This window comes from Oncorhynchus kisutch, unplaced genomic scaffold (genome assembly GCF_002021735.2).
Source record: "Oncorhynchus kisutch isolate 150728-3 unplaced genomic scaffold, Okis_V2 Okis07a-Okis12b_hom, whole genome shotgun sequence".
Classification (NCBI taxonomy): domain Eukaryota; kingdom Metazoa; phylum Chordata; class Actinopteri; order Salmoniformes; family Salmonidae; genus Oncorhynchus; species Oncorhynchus kisutch.
Genome location: NW_022261984.1, coordinates 5,535,692 through 5,549,178, shown reverse-complemented (window position 1 = coordinate 5,549,178; position 13,487 = coordinate 5,535,692). Strand labels below are relative to the sequence as shown.

The 13,487-nt window shown below is 41.2% G+C and overlaps 1 protein-coding gene across 1 annotated transcript; it reads left to right on the top strand.

The window, feature by feature from the left end:
* Positions 1 to 4,107: 4,107 nt before the first annotated feature.
* LOC109881469 (E3 ubiquitin-protein ligase TRIM16-like) lies at positions 4,108 to 11,600 on the top strand. The gene is made up of 8 exons (XM_020473596.2): positions 4,108 to 4,393; positions 5,919 to 6,547; positions 8,808 to 8,921; positions 9,972 to 10,269; positions 10,392 to 10,440; positions 10,627 to 10,885; positions 10,987 to 11,253; positions 11,484 to 11,600. Exons 2-6 carry the CDS (start codon positions 6,444 to 6,446, stop codon positions 10,707 to 10,709), a joined length of 648 nt encoding a protein of 215 aa, XP_020329185.1. The 5' UTR covers positions 4,108 to 4,393; positions 5,919 to 6,443; the 3' UTR covers positions 10,710 to 10,885; positions 10,987 to 11,253; positions 11,484 to 11,600.
* The last annotated feature ends 1,887 nt before the right edge of the window (positions 11,601 to 13,487 follow it).

Below are 13,487 nucleotides of genomic sequence, written 5' to 3'. Positions count from 1 at the left end.
GCTGATGCTGTGCTGACTCATTCTTAGACACTGTGATCTAGATTCCATAGTCTAAAGGGTAGATGAGCTTCATTCAGCAGGGACCAGAGAAGAGGGCTGGAGACACTAGTAAAGCAAATGGAGGCTCCAAATGGAACCTGTTGAAGAAGCAATAGGCTCTGCAAGCAAAGCTTTAGGCCAATGGTGAACGTGCATAAAGATGGCAGAATTCAGATATGAAGTCATTGTTTTAGCTCTGTTCATAGAGTTTTTAAACTACGGCGTGCGACATGGTTCAATGTGCTAATAAAGCAGCATAATCTCTCGTCTTTTTCAAATTGCAGCCCTCTTGGAGCTAAACTTGGGATCATGTATACTCTGCTAATGACCATAGAAAATAAAGAGTAACGGAGAGCAATATACAATACAGAGAATTTAGGAAACAAGGAAGTTGTGGTAAGTGCATGGGGTCGCCATCTTTATGCACCTCCACTATTATGCAGGTGTGTGTTGCCAGAATGCAATTAGCTATGCATGGTTGTCTAGTGTAGTTGCATCACAAAAATATGCAAGTGTTCAACACGAAATGAAAGCTTTTGTACGTTGCATACTTTATGGGTTGTGTACTTGTAAAATAAATACTCAAGGCATTAGTTAACGTGTGTTATGTCACCCTTTGTAAAGCAAGGCTTTTTGAAAATGTACATAGTGGGTTATGTCACATTTGTCAGTGCAACCTTCAGAGGGGGCTGTTATTTCACCCTTCATGCACCCTTTATAGAGCAGGTCAGATGGGGCTGTTATTCCACCCTTCATGCACCCTTTATAGAGTAGGTCAGATGGGGCTGTTATTTCACCCTTCATGCACCCTTTATAGAGTAGGTCAGATGGGGCTGTTATTTCACCCTTCATGCACCCTTTATAGAGTAGGTCAGAGGGGGCTGTTATTTCACCCTTCATGCACCCTTTATAGAGTAGGTCAGATGGGGCTGTTATTCCACCCTTCATGCACCCTTTATAGAGTAGGTCAGAGGGGGCTGTTATTCCACCCTTCATGCACCCTTTATAGAGTAGGTCAGATGGGGCTGTTATTTCACCCTTCATGCACCCTTTATAGAGTAGGTCAGATGGGGCTGTTATTCCACCCTTCATGCACCCTTTATAGAGTAGGTCAGATGGGGCTGTTATTTCACCCTTCATGCACCCTTTATAGAGTAGGTCAGATGGGGCTGTTATTTCACCCTTCATGCACCCTTTATAGAGTAGGTCAGATGGGGCTGTTATTCCACCCTTCATGCACCCTTTATAGAGTAGGTCAGATGGGGCTGTTATTTCACCCTTCATGCACCCTTTATAGAGTAGGTCAGATGGGGCTGTTATTCCACCCTTCATGCACCCTTTATAGAGTAGGTCAGATGGGGCTGTTATTTCACCCTTCATGCACCCTTTATAGAGCAGGTCAGATGGGGCTGTTATTCCACCCTTCATGCACCCTTTATAGAGTAGGTCAGATGGGGCTGTTATTTCACCCTTCATGCACCCTTTATAGAGTAGGTCAGATGGGGCTGTTATTTCACCCTTCATGCACCCTTTATAGAGTAGGTCAGATGGGGCTGTTATTTCACCCTTCATGCACCCTTTATAGAGTAGGTCAGATGTTTTTTATATTTAGAAATGTGTTTTCTTACCCATAAAGCAGTCTATGGAGAATGAGCGACTACAATTCACACTGGTTTTGTTAAACTAAAAAACAAAACTGTATTTTAGGATCAATTCCTTTGCAAGTCAATCTCCTCTGTTGAGCGTGTTTTAAATGTCATACCCAAATCATCTCAAATGGATTGTGTTATTCAATGAATTGGTTTTAATCTAATAGATGATTTGGGCTGAGTCCCGGGTGGCTCAACGATCAAAAGCACTGCACCACAGTGCTGAGGCACCACTACAGCCTGGGGTTCGGCCCAGCGGCCCGTCCAGGTAAGGGAGGGTTTGGCAGGTGGGGTTTCCTTGGCTCACCATGGTCTAGCTACTCCTTGTGACAGGGCCGGGTGCCTACAAGCTGACTAGCAAAAAATAATAATAAAAGATGATGATTTGATTTCACTTGCAACTGTTTAGCCATGTGTGAGACTCTATTAACAGTACAAGGCATTGGTGGCTTTCCTGATAATCTTTTTTGGAGTTACGTGAATGTCTCAGAAGAGGGTTATATCACATGAATGGGGTTGCTGAAAACTCTTCTCCAGGTGTTGTGACATCAGATAATGTGCTCAACAAGACTGCAAAAACAGATGACCTGGAACATTACCTTTCTCTCAACTGAAATGGGTCAGATGCTTAATGAATCATTAGTCCCCCATCACATTTTTCTTGCTCAGTGGAGTTTATCTTCAGTCAATCTGATTAGGGCAGAACTAATGTGATTTGTGATTGTATCACCTGGCTGCATACCATGAATAACAGCTGATAGTCAGTATTCCTCAGGTCATCACCCGGTGGATAAGAGCTGCTCTGAGAACCAATGAAAACATAACCAGGTAGGGTGTTGTGGATGGGAGATGTTTAAGCCGCAAACTCCGGTGTGAAGAGAACTCAATCTGATGGAGACGACAATAGAAGCTCTTATTTCAGAGAGCTCTCCGTAAGCCACGCCCCCAGTGGGCAGAGCTAGGCATGTTGGACTGGGACACGTTTTAATATGATGAAAAGCCTCGTTTTACAGGGAAACAACAAGTCCCAGTTTACAATAGAACATACCAGAGGAGGTCATAGTTTACTAGGCTACCTACATTATTGAGATCATCTGGTCACCACTAGGGTTTGGAATACATTGAGCTCGTTGACAAAACAGACCATGGAACGTCTTTTCAGACCAAGGTCTGCGGTGGGTCTGTGTAAATGATGTGATTATATTGGAGACGGGGTTATGGCAGTGAATGTCATCTATTCATTTACTCATATAGTATTTCTATGTAGAAGCCATATGAGCCAGGGAAACTGATTGTTCTCACTTTTCTGCCTGAGTGTGACGCTGTTTACTGCAATTTTCTGGATTATCTTGTGACCAGAACAAAACTACTTATTTTACTCAACTAGACATTGAAATAAATGGTGTTTCTTTAAAAAAATGTAACACAGGACATTGAATGATACCTGAACTAACTCAGAAAAGTAACATAAGTAGGAATACAGCATCACAGAGGTCAAACAGGTGTGTGTTAGTCATGTTATCCAGTGTCCACAGCAACACTACTGTTTATTCTCTACCCCCAGTGCATATGGTGTACTATCTTAGTCTTAGTCATGCTCTCTCGAGGGGAAGCAACAGGCAGGTATCAGGTAGAGTGGGGCTAGGTGGGGTTGGGCCAGGCACGTCCAGGTGGAAAGCCAGGGTGTACTCAGTCACGGTCCATGGCCCTCAGGCTACACCTGTTTGACCTCTCTGTGATACTGTAGGCCTAATTATGTTACTTTTCTGAAACATCATTTATTTCAATCTCTAGTTGAGGAAAATAAGTCATTTTGTTCTGGACACAAGATAATCCAGAAAATTACAGTAAACAGGGTCACACTGAATGTTATATTCTCAGCCAGGCCCATCTTTTCAAAGAAAATACAATTGAATTATATCTCTATTTGAGCAAAATACCTAGTTGTGGTCACAAGGCAGGCAGACAAATCTGAATGTCCTATCATGAAGTGAAAACTACTAGTTTCCCTGGTTGATATGGTTTCTACATAGAAATACTATAAGAGTAAATGAATAGATGACGATCACTGCTATAAACCTGTCTCCAAAATAATCGCATAATTTGGTGTTGAAAGTACAGTTTTTATGGCAGTGGAGGGAACTACAGTGGAAGATGTAGTGAATAGATGCAGGACTCAATGAGAGTCAATAATTAACAGTGCTGATATTTAGTCTATATTAATATATCAGTCAATGTTCTGACTTTACTTAGTGTCTCTGCTTTGCATGTTCCTGTTTACTGCTGGAGAACAAGCCACGACACCAATTAGATGTTCTCGAGAGAGGGAAGTAGGGGATGCTGTGTACACTGAGTCTGTAACATTACCATCTGTCATTATTTTGACTGGTTGGCTGGTTTGTTGCTGGGTTGCTGGTTGGTTGCTTGGTGTTTGATTCACAGTTCGTCTAAGGATTATCTGTGGACACATTCTAATGATTTACATATATTATACGAAGTAAATCAACCTCAACAATTGAATATTAATTTATGACAAATGACGGTTCTTTTATAACTAAATGCTATATTTTGTTCTGTTTCTTTGTGTCTATTCATATTCCTGAAATTCTTTCCTGTTAGAAACTGAAAGTAAATTCGACCACTTTTCTCTCTTTCTGTGGCTTCAGCCCACAGGGTTTTCGACTTGCAAGACAACAGGAGAAATGGTAGGTTCATGTTTTTATTATTAAAGTCAGGTGTAAGATTCTTTGTGCGTCGATTATTATCCAACGAAACATATTTAATACAGGCCCGATTTTTCATTTTTTTCTAATAAATGGCAAGTAAATAAATCTAGTACCCACTTGGCCCACTGGCATAATTGCGGAGTGCGCACAAGGAAGACCACGAAAAGTGTTCTCTTTTACACAGCTACCTGACGCTGAGATTTAAGCTATTTAGCAGATATATTCATATATTTTTCCTAAAATAAGAGATGCTTATGAGGAAAGAAACAATAGACAATCGTGTGTATTCTATACATGTTTTTCTTCACGAACTCTGATGGGCGGTCAAAGGCCTAATTGAGTCCCGTTACATTTTTTTTATTTGTTATGCCCGAATACCCATACTTGCATTCTAAATATTAGGCATTTTAGGTATGCGAAAATATAACGTTTTATATGTGAAATGTGGAAATCGAGTCTGCTTTAAATGCCAGGATGTTGTACAAATTTCGGCTATAATTCGCTGCACACTTTTGAGGAAGGACGCACTGTGCCCAAATTAAAGGTGAGTCTAGTAGTTGATATTTGGTGCTTACGGCATACATTTTTAGCAAATAGTACGTTTCTAAATAGTATATACACACATTATGTCGTTTTAGTAAGTAGTAGGCAATACAGATTTTGGACAGAGCCTATGACTCCCATCCAACCATGACAAAATGGATTCCTAAAAAGGCAGCCACTTTTGTTTTGCGTTGGGCCATAGAGATAGCATCACTGGCGCTGCCCCTGCTGTCTCTCTTTTTTTAAAGTAGTACATTTTCTTCTTCGGGACTGGCTGATCCCTCCTAATGACCCGGCTGGACATGACTCCAACACGGTCACCAGGAAGGGTAAGCCAATGAAGTTGGAAGTCCCACCCAGTTGGTCGAAGCGCTGCCCATACTGATACAGCCTTTTGGCCTCTAACGTTCTCTATGGTTGGGGCACGTTGAGGCCTTTTGGTTAGAAGGGATACAGTTTATGTCAGAATTGACCACAGGATTTACTTTTCCTAGCAGGATAGGAGAAATTACTTCGCAGGTTAGTATAATTGGCGTAGTAGTTTGGGAAAATTAGGTTAACGTTAAGAAAAGGGTTAGGGGTAACAAAAATGCAAAAATGTGCTTTTGATGTCAAATTGGCATAAACTGTATCTCGTCTAGCGATGACCAGGTTGGGGCGTGTCCAGCCTAGGCATAATACAATATCCTGAAAGAAGACCGATACGAAAAAGACATTGAAATAACCTGATTACATGATCACTATAATTATGCCACATTGCTGGGTTACATTTTTTTTTTACATAATAATAAATAAATAAATACATTCTGTGTTTTTCACAATTGCATTCGGTACAAAATGCTTTACAGAATGTCATTATAATGTCAATATAAATCCCCAGCACTGCAGGTCAACAGTAGGCCTACTCTGCTTTTGTGTTTAAACGTTTTAATATAATGTCATTTACTCTTCTAATTTACAGATTGATATGGAACCAACCAGACCAGTCCTCTTCAGCATTGTGAGGCCTCCTCTCTGAGAGTTATAATGAGTTATCATCAGATTGATATGGAACCAGACCAGTCCTCTTCAGGATTCTGAGGCCTCCTCTCTGAGAGATATAATGAGTTATCATCAGATTGATATGGAACCAACCAGACCAGTCCTCTTCAGCATTGTGAGGCCTCCTCTCTGAGAGTTATAATGAGTTATCATCAGATTGATATGGAACCAGACCAGTCCTCTTCAGGATTCTGAGGCCTCCTCTCTGAGAGTTATAATGAGTTATCATCAGATTGATATGGGACCAGACCAGTCCTCTTCAGGATTCTGAGGTCTCCTCTCTGAGAGTTATGATGAGTTATCATCAGATTGATATGGGACCAGACCAGTCCTCTTCAGCATTGTGAGGCCTCCTCTCTGAGAGTTATAATGAGTTATCATCAGATTGATATGGGACCAGACCAGTCCTCTTCAGGATTGTGAGGTCTCCTCTCTGAGAGATATAATGAGTTATCATCAGGGGGCTGAGGGTGGAGCCATCCCTAAAGAAAGACAGAAGGATGGGTCACCAAACAAGGATCTTAATGTGACCATGGACCCTGATATGAGGTGTGTTTTTGTGTTTTTGTTGAACACTTTTAGATCCTATGCTATAATTATGTAATAGATTTACATGACGATTTTTTACCAAAAATACAACACACCTCTCAAATATATAGTAATATGTTCATATGATTTCTATGAAGGATACTGTGTTACTGCTAGTCAGTTGCATAGCTGAATGCATTCAACTGAAATGTGTCTTCCACATTTAACCCAACCCCTCTGAATCAGGGAGGTGCAGGGGGCTGCCTTTATCAACACCACGTCAGTGGTGCCCAGGGAGCAGTTGTTGTTAGGGTTTTAATTGCCTTCCTCAAGGGCATAAAGGCATATTTTTCCACGTTGTCGGCTCGGGGATTCAAACCAGCAACCTTTCGGTGAAAGGCCCAACACTCTTAACCGCTAGGCTACCTACTACCCCTATAATGACTCTAAGGGAAAACAGATTTTTATAATTTTTTGCAAAACAGGTACCTTATTTAACTAAGTATTCAGACTCCTTGCTATGAGACTCAAAATTGAGCTCAGGTGCATCCTGTTTCCATTGATCATCCTTGAGATGTTTCTACAACTTGATTGGAGTCCACCTGTGGTAAATTCAATTGATTGGTCATGATTTGGAAAGATACACACACCTGTCTATATAAGGTCCCAGAGTTGACAGGGCATGTCAGAGCAAAAACCAAGCCATGAGGTCTAACACTGTGCCCATGTAACGGATGTGAAATGGCTAGTTAGTTAGCGGTGGTGCGTGCTAATAGCATTTCAATCGGTGACGTCACTTGCTCTGAGACCTTGAAGTAGTGGTTCCCCTGCTCTGCAAGGGCCACGGCTTTTGTGGAGTGATGGGTAACGATGCTTCGAGGGTGACTGTTGATGTGTGCAGAGGGTCCCTGGTTCGCGCCCGGGTCGGGGCGTGGGGACGGACTAAAGTTATACTGTTACACCCAAACCAAACACACGCGTGCCCGTCCGTGTGCGACATCGTGAACAAATTGATTTTGTCCCCCCACACCAAACGCGATAACGACACGCAGGTTGAAATATCAAAACAAACTCTGAACCAATTATATTAATTTGGGGACAGGTTGAAAAGCATTAAACATTTATGGCAAGCTTGCAGTTGCTAGCTAATTTGTCCTATTTAGCTAGCTTGCTTTTTATAACTAATTTGTCCTGGGATATAAACATTGAGTTGTTATTTTACCTGAACTGCACAAGGTCCTCTACTCCGACAATTAATACTCCGACAATTAATCCACACAAAATGGTCAACTGAATCGTTTCTTGTCATCTCTCCCCCTTCCAGGCTTTTTCTTCTTTTGACTTTTTATTGCGATTGGCATCTAGTATTACCATGACGACCAATCAACCTCAGTTCATCTTTCAGAAACCCACGTGGGTATAACCAATGAGGAGATGGCTTCTATAAACCGATGAGGAGATGGGAGAGGCAGGACTTACAGCGCGATGAGCATCACAAATAGAACTGACTTCTATTTTAGCATTTGGCAACGTAGACACTCATTGGCGCGAGCGAGCAGTGTGGGTGCAATGATGGCGGTGAGCTTTATACCAATCCAGCCGATGCTTTGCATTTCGCATGGTAATCTTAGGTTTGTGTGCGTCTGCTTGGCCATGGAAACCCATTTCATGAAACTACCGATGAAGAGTTCTTGAGCTGACGTTACTTCCAGAGGCAGTTTGGAACTCAGTAGTGAGTGTTTCAAGTGAGGATAGACTGTTTGATTGTTACGTGCTATGTGCTTCAGCCCTCGGCGGTCCCTTTCTGTGAGCTTGTGTGGCCTACCACTTTGCGGCTGAGCCGTTGTAACTCCTAGACGTTTCCACTTCACAATAACAGCACTTACAGTTGACAGGGAAAGCTCTAGCAGGGTAGAAATTTGACATACTTACTTTTTGGAAAGGTGGCATCCTTTTCTCTGGTTGTATATTTTAATGAAGAGTAACCAATCAATGAATATCCCTATTAGTTTTATGGAGGGGACCTTACACCAAAATGAAGAGTTAGATTCTACGTTCTATGTTCTACTTGGAAAAGTCAATAGGATCCTAAAATGATTGTTATTTTATGTAGTTGGCTAGAATAAGACAAGCTAAATATCACATCATGGTGACTCACATCATTCTTATGTGGAAGAGAGGAATATAAAAAATGTTAATTTTATTGTATTTGTTTTGTGTGTTTAGTATTTAGTGTTTTATTCGTTTTTGTGTGTTTTGCATGACTGTCTTGTACTACTAGGGGCCAATCAGAGAGAGCAGAGTCTATTTCCTCTGGTTTTCTATCAATGAAGACTGACAAATCCATGGAAAACCCTGTTCATTTCAAAGGAGCAGACTCTCTACAAAACAAAGGGTGAGATTCTGATGTGCAGCCAGCTGTAAATACAGGCCTATGTTATAATGCTGAACTCATGAAATAAAAGATCTGTGACTTATTGTAAAGCAAAAATACACATCATGATAACAGATAGTTATAGGTAGGTTACCATGTGTTATAATATCATGATAACAGATAGTTGTAGGTAGGTTACCATGTGTTATAATATCATGATAACAGATAGTTGTAGGTAGGTTACCATGTGTTATATTATCATGATAACAGATAGTTATAGGTAGGTTACCATTTGTTGTAATATCATGATAACAGATAGTTATAGGTAGGTTACCATGTGTTATATTATCATGATAACAGATAGGTAGGTTACCATGTGTTATATTATCATGATAACAGATAGTTATAGGTAGGTTACTATGTGTTATATTATCATGATAACAGATAGGTAGGTTACCATGTGTTATATTATCATGATAACAGATAGTTATAGGTAGGTTACCATGTGTTATATTATCATGATAACAGATAGTTATAGGTAGGTTACCATGTGTTATATTATCATGATAACAGATAGTTATAGGTAGGTTACCATGTGTTATATTATCACGATAACAGATAGGTAGGTTACCATGTGTTATATTATCATGATAACAGATAGTTATAGGTAGGTTACCATGTGTTATATTATCATGATAACAGATAGGTAGGTTACCATGTGTTATATTATCATGATAACAGATAGGTAGGTTACCATGTGTTATATTATCATGAGAACAGATAGTTATAGGTAGGTTACCATGTTATATTATCATGATAACAGATAGTTATGGGCAGGTTACCGTGTTATAATATCATGATAACAGATAGTTATAGGTAGGATACAATGTGTTATATTATCATGATAACATATAGTTGTAGGTAGGTTACCATGTGTTATATTATCATGATAACATATAGTTGTAGGTAGGTTACCATGTGTTATATTATCAGACCATTATGTGTTAAACTGAATGGATCAGGTTCTTTTGATCACTGTATTTAATAACTGTTATTTCCACTTCCCATCAGGCCAGGAGCGGTACCCTGTGATATCTGCTCTGAGGTCCAAGCTCTGAAGTTCTGTCAGACCTGCAGTGTGTCCTACTGTGAGACCCACATCAGACAGCACTATACAATACCTAAACTAAAGAGACACACACTGGTGGATGTGACTGGAGACCTGGTGCAGAAACTCTGTCAACATGACTACAGTCCTCTGGAGGTGTTCTGCAGGACAGACCAGATGCTGATCTGCAGTCAGTGTGCAGAGACAAACCACAAAGGACATGATACCACCCTCCATGAGATAAATAAAACAGGAAGACTGGTTTGTTTTCCTTCTCTTCATTGCCTGATGTATAGTATTTGATGGATAAGGAGGGGTTTGTGTCAAGAGAAAAATAAAATTTGTTTCACAGAAAGGATTGACTCTTTCTTTGGTTTACACAGCATAAGAGTTTTGATGGAGACCAACACACAACGCTGTCCTCAGATGATGGTAGGTATGGAAAGACAGAGTAAACTGACCCAAACAACATTATTTAATTTAAATAAACATTGAAGAGGATACATTTAGTAAGATATCAATAGTTGTCTCTTAACTGCTGTGATGAATAGTACACATTTGTTTTTGTAATTTTATTTTCAATAGTGTTTTTTTTCTCTCTCGTTATTCCTTCACCAGTGCTGCCCCCTCCTGGTGACATCCAGGTCCTGTTGCTGACATTAGACTGTGTCTCTGAGCTGGAGTTCTCCTCAGGGGGTTAAAAGTCCACACAAGTTCAGGGTCACTTGGAAATGTGACGGGGAAACAAGCTCATCAATAGTGAAAGGCGGGTATCATCTTAAAATAAGCAGACTCAACCCTGGTAAAAAGTACCAGTTCAATGTGGCTACAGAGGGAGAAGATGGAAGACAAAGCAGATGGATCTCTGTATCCACAGGTAAAGAGTTTGGTTTTAGTCATATTTTACTGACATACTTTGTTGTTTTTTAAGAGATATGTTATGGATCTTCTTAAAACAAATCATGATTTTCGTTCCAGTGGTTCCACCCAGAGACTTAAAGGTAGACCATTTGAAAGATACCTCCTTCACTCTCCACTGGACCAAGGCTGAAGAGATGGAGATAGTTCCACAACGCTTCCTCATATCCTACTACAGCTCAGTAACTGACCTCCATGCAGAGAATACTGAAGACTGCCACACAACATTCTCAAACCTGCAACCTGGTACTGAGTACACTGTCAGTGTGTCTACTGTGCTGAAGAATGGGGAACAGAGTGAACCAGTCTCTACAACCATCTGCACTAGTAAGATATCTACCTCACCTTGTTACAGCTCAACTCTTTACCAGTAACCAGAACAGACATTTTGTTACATTACAAATCAACTATGGTTGTGACTTCTGTTTTTAACTTATTTTTTCCCAAATCAAAAGCAATTACAGACATGTTTATCCCTGGACTTATTCTATTTTTTCCTACTGTAGTATATTTCTAGAGTTATAATATAGCGTTGACAATAATGTATTTTCCCTTAGTACTTCCTGCTCCAGACCAGCTGACTGTTGACTCAGTGGACACCACATCAGCTGCTGTTAGCTGGAGCCAGCCACCAGGATTGGACCAAACTCAACATCATTACCAGATCTCCTACCACTGTCCAGGGACAGAACCACACATCACTACCACATCTTCACACAGCATCACTCTCTCGGACCTGCAAGGTGGAACTCAGTACTCTGTAACTGTCTGCACTGTGCTGGAAAATGGAAAGCAAAGTCAACTGGTGTCCACAACCTTCACCACAAGTAAGGAAGTACCCTAGTTAACTTTAATCAGTATTTCAGTGTAAAACACTTGTTATTGTGGACAGGATTTATAATCACATCATTATTTTCATTTATATTGAAGTAATAAGGCATGAGACCCTGTGGATTATCATGAATAACTCCTGACTAAGGGCTGTTCTTAGGAGGGTGTTATTCATGATAATTCTTGATTTCGAGGGTCTTATTGCTTTCACAAAACGGTTGCCAACAGATTTAAAAAAAGATGAACAACATGTTTTCATTGAAAATGTACTTTTAATGAGTAACTTAGTTTTATTTCATCCTTTCACCAGACAATATAGTCCAGGTAAAAGCCAGTTGTTAGTTTCCCCCCTTGCCTCTTCTTGTAAAGTGTTTACGAGCCCCTCAGGTGTGTCTGGTTCTACTGCTGTTGACTTCTTTATCTTCTCGTGGTCCTGCTCACTGATGGCTGCATGGTGCGTTGCCTTGTCCTTCCCCTGTCGCTGCAGTTGCTTAACGGTGCCCACGAAGATGTTGGATGTTGAGTCTTTCATTAGACCCCAGGACCAGAGGGGAGTTGTTATGTATCAGTTTAACTGGGTACAGAGACCCGTGTAGCTGCTCAGCCTGTACATTCCTCACACTGCCATAAAACTCCCCTGAATAGTATTCAACCCTTTTGTAGTTGTCTAAAGAGAAAGTTGTTCCCTTTTCACTTAGCCAGAACATGAAACATCTCAGCCCAGTTTGTCTGCTTGACTGTATTGGTTCATTACGGCTCTTTTCCAGTGAGTTCAGGGGGTTATGTATCACTATATAGGATCACTCCAACAGGGTATCCTTCTGCGCTGCAGAATACATTCTGAGTAAGGATCTCAGATTGGTCCCGTGTACCGGGTGGTGCTGAGGCTGACCCCCTTAAATAGCTGCCGCCTCATTACTGCCTGTGAATCAGCGTAGAAACATAGCCACAGCTATTCAATAGCTTGGAGCAGCTAGCTAGTCTTACCATCTGGGTGCTCTGCTGTCCCCCCACTTGGTTTGGCTTGTGCCATCTCGTTTGCGTTTTGTTCCTGTTTAAATGACTTTTAATGACAGTGTACCAACCTGGGCAATACACAGTTTGGTCTACCAGCATTGCAGCGCTAAAGTTTTGTCTTACTTGTCTGTGAGACTTGTCAGTCCAACGGTACCCTCCCAGTTATAGCATTCGGGTTCGGGGACAGTGCATACCCCGCCAGATCGAGAGACTGTGTATGTTTCTCTCCGGCGGATTTGCAGCTCTCCCCTGAGAATGAGCTAGGTGTTGCGAGGCGCACCATATTTCATCTCTCACAGGGAGCAGCAATCTTGCCTAGACTCTTTTGTGTTCCATGGTGAACGAGCTATGCAATGTAGCTAGTTTAACGACAGGTGAAGATTATAGGTATATGGGATTAAGGTCTGGAGACTGGCTAGGCCACTCCAGGACCTTAATGTGCTTCTTCTTGAGCCACTCCTTTGTTGCCTTGGCCGTGTGTTTTGGGTCATTGTCATGCTGGAATACCCATCCACAACCCATTTTCAATGCCCTGGCGGAGGGAAGGAGGTTCTCACCCAAAATCTGACGTTACATGGCCCCGTCCATCAACCCTTTGATGCGGTGAAGTTGTCCTGTCCCCTTAGCAGAAAAACACCCCCAAAGCATAATGTTTCCACCTCCATGTTTGACGGTGGGGATGGTGTTCTTGGGGTCATAGGCAGCATTCCTCC